We start from the raw sequence: 6,239 nt of genomic DNA on the forward strand, positions 1-6,239 counted from the left end.
TTGTTGTATTTGCAATAACAAACTTTTTTAAATGTCATGTTTACACTGTAATGGACCTCATTTTACTGTATATTTGCACATGTAATGACTATTGTTTTTTATATTGATGCATCTGCACAGTATAAAATCAGGAATGGTATATAATGCATAAAGACAATGAAGCATATTTTAAAACCATTTAAAACTATTTTTTTTAAAGATATTTTGCATGATGATATTTCCATGACATTTGTGCATATTTTCACTTCAAATTCATTTCTTTAATTTTGTATATTTCCAATTTTTCTCAATGGTGATCATCAGCACTGTAAGAGTATTTTACTGCACTGCAATGCAATAATTATAAATACTTAAAATTCTTTTTTTTTGTCTGTTTTTCCTCAATGATATTGCATTACAATACTGTGGGAACGTCACCATGCAAAAATGTTTTCTTGTATATAATATCTAAGTGTGTTATGCAATTTCTTTTGATTTTGTAATTAAATTCATGAAATTTTGGATTGTAATTGGGTTAATTTAATCCTGCCAAATTGTGTTAGAGGCCTTAGTTTTTTGTTTGTTTGTACCAAAAGGGAATAAATATTCAAATCCAAATGCAAAGGATTTGTGAACTGAAAAATGTTGCTTATATTGATAAAGCATGTTATAAAGGGAAAAAATAAAGCACTGAGTAGAGAAAGAAAATGTCATACAATTTTCAGTAATGACAAAACATGTTTATTTCAAACTTTACAAAAGATATTTTAATAAAATATGAACAATGGGGGGAAAAAATTATCCCACTTAATTCTCTCCAACTAAAGCGCTTTCTGGTCATTTTAGCTGTACGAACATCTGTGCTTGTAATATTAAAAAGGTGATTAACTTGCCATCAATATTCTCACAAATTCAGTTTTAAGTATGCCGACGACTAAATGTCAAAGACCCTCGAGTTGGTCAGAATGACCTCCCTCTGGCAGACCTACAAACTCCTCATGAGAGATAAGTGGCAGTAACGTCCTTTAGCACCACTTGAAGCATCATGGATGTACATAACATAACAAAAACATCACTAACAGGGTCAACAACAAAGGCTTATTGTGCAGTTTGCTGGGCGCAGAGAGAGAGAGCGTGGCCCCTGAAACTCAGCCTGGATAGTGTTCTGGATCTCTGTACGTGCTTCAGTTTGGTTTCATGGGTGCAGGAATGTTGGCCGAGGCCTGTTCCAGGAAGGCCAGTGGACCCTGCGGCAGTTCTGTGGGCTTCTTATGCTGGACGTTGATGTCTTCCAACACCTGCTGCCAATGATGGATCTTGGTAAGATGTTTCTGAATTAGCATTTCTTTCCTCTGGAGTTCATTCTTCAGTTCTGATGCATCCTGAAACACCAAACAGCACATATAGTTTATACTACAGTATACTGTATGTTTCAAATGATATAACGGACCTGTAAGAGTTTTAAAATCTTCATGAAGTTGGTATTGATTTAAATAATGTATAGATGGATTTTAAACAATTTTACGGAGAATTTAAGAACAAAAAAATATTTACCTCTTTTTCCACCTGTTCTGGTTTCTGTACAGACAGCTGCAGTCTTTTCTGAAGGAAGAAACATTCAGTCTGTCTGGCTACATCCAGAAACTTCTGTATACACTGATCAACCCCTGAAATACATGGCACACAAAAATCAAGGTTAGACATTACAAGTAAAGCCCCTATTTGACATGCAATGGTCCATTTCGAGATTTGGGGTTATTTTACTTTTATAATATGTCTTTCAAACTAGAGGCAAAAACATCCAAATTACACTTATCTACTTGTGTCTGTAGACTTAAATTACAACACTTTAAAACAAACTTTAATGAGAACTTTAGCAAAATGAGTTTTGCCTCATGTACTAAGCTAGAAACCTCCACTTCAGTAGCATTTACATATACCAAACTTTCCTGGTTTATTCCTATCTGTGTTCTTTAGGTTTTTACAGAGGAATTTGCCTAATTTATATTACATTCTACTTCTAAAACGCGATTTTTTTTTTTCTCCTTCTGGCTGTATTTCCTTCTTAACAGTATTTTCTGATTTATGGAGTGATAAAAAAAAAATCTGTAAAAAACTTTTATTCCAATAAGTCAAAATTAATTTTGTAATATTATGGTATTGATATTACACTATTGTAATATCATGATTTTTTTTTTTTTTTAAAGCAGCTTGTATATATGGTATATATGAATATGGTAATTATGAAGTATTTATCAACGTTCCCTGCTATTACCATCTGATATCACACCATTAAGGAACAACAGAAGGAGGGGGGAAAATTACCAGTCCGAATTTCTTCCTGGTCTGTTCCATTCACATAGTCTTGACTGACAAGAGATGCAAAACACGCCTGTGGTAATCAAAAACGGTAAAGGACAGATTACATGACAAAATCTAGAATAATAACACCACTGATTATATAGACTAAAACATAAAAGAATATAAACTGCACTGACAAAATAATGGACACCGTTTTGATCTACAACCAAGCAAACAGTTCATTTCTACGGCATGCATAAAACATGTGCTTGTATACACTGCCGCTCAAAAGTTTGGGATCAGTAAGATTTTTAATGTTTTTTAAGGTAGTCTCTTCTGCTCATCAAGGCTGTATTTATTCGATAAGAAAATACAGGAAAAAAAAAAACAGTAATATTGTGAAATCTTATTGCAATTTCTAATATTGATTTAATATACTTTAAAATATAATTTATTTCTGTGATGCAGTGCTGAATTTTCAGCATCATTACTCCAGTCTTCAGTGTCACATGATCCTCATCCTAAGAATTCTAATATGATGATTTATTATGAGTGTTGAAACCGTTGTGCTGCTTCATATTGTTTTTTGGAACATGTGATACTTTTTTCTTTGATGAATACAAAGTTAAAAAGTACAGCATTTGTTCAAAATAGAAATCTTTTCTAACAATGTAAGTCTTTACAATTACTTTTTATTCATTTAACACATCCCTCCTGAATAAGTATTAATTTCTTTAAAAAGAAAGAAAAAATGACTGACCCCAAACTATTGAATAGCAATGTACTGTATATTGTGACACAAAATTTATTTTTTAAATAAATGCTGAAGTATTCTTTGTACTCAAAGAAAAAGAATCACATGTTCCAAAAAAAAAAAACAATATGAAGCAGCACAACGGTTTCAACACTCATAATAAATCAGCATATTAGAATGATTTCTGAAGGATCATGTGACACTGAAGAGTAATGATGCTGAAAATTCAGCGCTGTATCACAGAAATAAATTCTATTTTAAAGTATATTAAAATAGGAAACCAATATTAGAAATTGCAATAAGATTTCACAATATTACTGGGGTTTTTTTCTGTATTTTTGATCGAATAAATACAGCCTTGATGAGCAGAAGAGACTCCCTTAAAAAAAACATTAAAAATCTTACTGATCCCAAACTTTTGAGCGGCAGTGTATATTAAATATAAAAGAGGAATATATTCATATTAAGTATAAAAAGGGTTCAGTGCGTGTATAATCAGTTGATGGTCCATCTAGAAACCGTCGCTATTTGTATAATCGTACAGAAAATCTATCACTGGCACGTAAGCAACAGCAGTTTTATCGATCTGCTCACCTCGAAAGAAGCTTCCAGCTCATCTACTAAAGTGTTATTTGCCCCTCTGTTACCAGGAGGACCTGTGAGAAGTCCTGGCTGACCTGGAGCGCCAGATCCTGTAGGTGGATGAGCTCCAGGAGGCTGCTGACCGGGGAACATACCGCCCATGGACGACGCCATTTTCCCACTAACAAGTTAACGACGACAACAACTCTTCTTCGCGTGCGTTAAAAGACGTCCCAGTCTATTGAAGATGTAATGTATCGCCACCTAGTGCACAGGGCAGGCAATGCATTTCATGAATCATGCCATGTAGGCCTATTCATGCGTTTACTAAGTAAATACATAAATGCCATTAGCTTTGACATTTCCCACCACACAGTGCTACACATCACAAGTCTCAATCACAATCATGTTTCATCTCATCTGTTATTATCATCTTTGATAGGGGCAAAATTGTTCATTGTGGTGGAAATGATGCCTGAGCCATAATTTTTGAAAAATAAATTGTCCACAATATTTATTCAAATGTATGTATGTCTATGTATTTTACTCTTTGTTTTAGAGCATGTAATGACATTTATTTTTAGAATTTAAAAATTTAAAAATGTTGAAGTTTAAAACATGTAAAATATCTCCAAGACAGATTTAATAACAAAATGAAGAAAACAGAAAGAAAAAGAAAAAGTTTAAATCTGTTTTAATAAAATAAACTCTCGGGACATAAAAGTATAGGCCACTCAAAGTTCTTATCTTTTTCTGATGCTTATTCTGTATCCATTGTGTCCTGAAATCCAGACTTTGAAGAATTCAGCTTCGTGCCATTGCACATTGTTCATTACACACACATGGATGAATAACAGCTCAAAATTCGCCATTTCAACCTTCCCAAGACTTGGGCCTTTTAAAGAAGCTTGAGGAAAAAGAACAAGCCAGATAAAAAGTGACAGCTCGCACAAACAGGTCAAATATGAAGTTCACTGACATTTAAAAGAGCATGAGCTCCAGAGCTCCTTCTAATGTAATTGGCAGAAAAATCTATAGAGCATCTGTCTAGTTGTCATTAAGTGTCAGAAGAGTGTTTCAAAGCCTCTGCAGTGACCTGTGGGCTTCCAGTTATTGGACAACATAGTTTTACCAAATGTTTATGTCTATTTCATGTTTCATGTCAAAAGGAAAAAGAAAGACAGACGTTATTTACAATGACAGAAAATGTATTTTGGAAGAGCTAAAAACCCTTTTAAATACAGTGAAACTTTTCGGCTATTTTCATATGGATTTCAAATTCAATTCTGTCCATTAACGTGCGCTTGAACTCGTTTTCTCACTACTGTATTCCACCAGGTGGCGCTGCTCCATTCAGTAAGAGAGGTTTCACAACATCACACCTACAGCCTTCACTGGGTGTATTGGAACTAATTCCACAGCGTTTGTCAGGTTGGTTTATTTTTAAATGCCAAATTCTGAGAACCCTGAAGTCTTGGCTACAAAAAGATAGGCCTACTGAATATTTATATTTTATCGACCAGAACCAAAACAATTTACAAAACAACTAAAATGTAAAGTAACTGGATGAATTGCATAAATAGGCCTGCTATTAAAATGCAACTTGAATTTATGACTAATGTCTTTTGTCCTGAGAACACAACTCAATCTTTTGGTTAAAATCATCACTCTCATCAATCATGCCTGAATGTATGTCAGTGTGATTTATGTTCACTTGTTTACCTAACAGCTATTACAAAAATATTGAAATTTCAGAATTCACAGAAAATACGATAATTTAAGAGGGGTTTTGAACTATAGCCTATGTTTGACACCAGCATGTGTTGGAATTTTTAAACTAACAGGAAACGTCCTCAGAGCTTTGGCTAATGTTCTGGCAAGATTCTCTTAGAGTTATAAACAAACATTCCAGTAACGTCTGTAGAACGTTCGCTCAAAGTTATCTGGTCTTTAATAGCGTTCTGGAGACGTCAGAACACTCATGCATACCCAACGTCTCCTTAATGTTTTCTCTCATGTTTGCATAACCAGGAAAACATTTATAAAAACTTAATGTGAACGTTAACAAAACCTTCTTAGAACATATTTTTGTTAGCTGGGTGCCCTGCTGAAAAAAAAAAAAAAACAGAAACATCACAGAATTTGTAATGGTTTTACTGGTTATAATGGGACTTGTACTGGTTTTAATGGTGCCTATTGGTCACCGTCTATTGGTGGCTTGTTAAACCCACTAAATACTAATGGAATATGGAATGGAATGAAATGGAACACACTACAGAAAACCATTTTTTAATGGTTAAAAGTTTGTGGTTTGTAATCTTTGTCTTAGCATTTGTAGTGGAAACCATTAGAATTTCTGTGATGGTTTCTATTGTGTTTTTTTTTCTGCAGGGTGGTATCTACGTCAACCTTTACGCAGCTGAAACCACGATCAGGATTTACTAATTGGGAAAAAAAAGAAGAAAAAGCACCGTGAAATGTAACAATATTTCCACTAGAAAGAATCTTTTGTGCAATGGAAAGGAACCATGTCAATAAGGTGAAAAGACCATTTATCAAATGACAAAGCCTTAATAAAGACCTTTGGAGAATATAAATATATATATATATATATATATATATA

At 33.7% G+C, this 6,239-nt stretch overlaps 1 protein-coding gene across 1 annotated transcript; it reads right to left on the reverse strand.

Annotated features, from left to right (window-relative positions):
- Positions 1 to 697: 697 nt before the first annotated feature.
- On the reverse strand, positions 698 to 3,830 carry med28 (mediator complex subunit 28). The gene is made up of 4 exons (XM_058792290.1): positions 3,629 to 3,830; positions 2,305 to 2,371; positions 1,534 to 1,646; positions 698 to 1,361 (listed from the first exon to the last, which is right to left on the reverse strand). Exons 1-4 carry the CDS (start codon positions 3,788 to 3,790, stop codon positions 1,164 to 1,166), a joined length of 540 nt encoding a protein of 179 aa, XP_058648273.1. The 5' UTR covers positions 3,791 to 3,830; the 3' UTR covers positions 698 to 1,163.
- Positions 3,831 to 6,239: the final 2,409 nt, after the last annotated feature.

The sequence above is a fragment of the Onychostoma macrolepis genome, chromosome 01, assembly GCF_012432095.1.
Source record: "Onychostoma macrolepis isolate SWU-2019 chromosome 01, ASM1243209v1, whole genome shotgun sequence".
Lineage (NCBI taxonomy): Eukaryota > Metazoa > Chordata > Actinopteri > Cypriniformes > Cyprinidae > Onychostoma > Onychostoma macrolepis.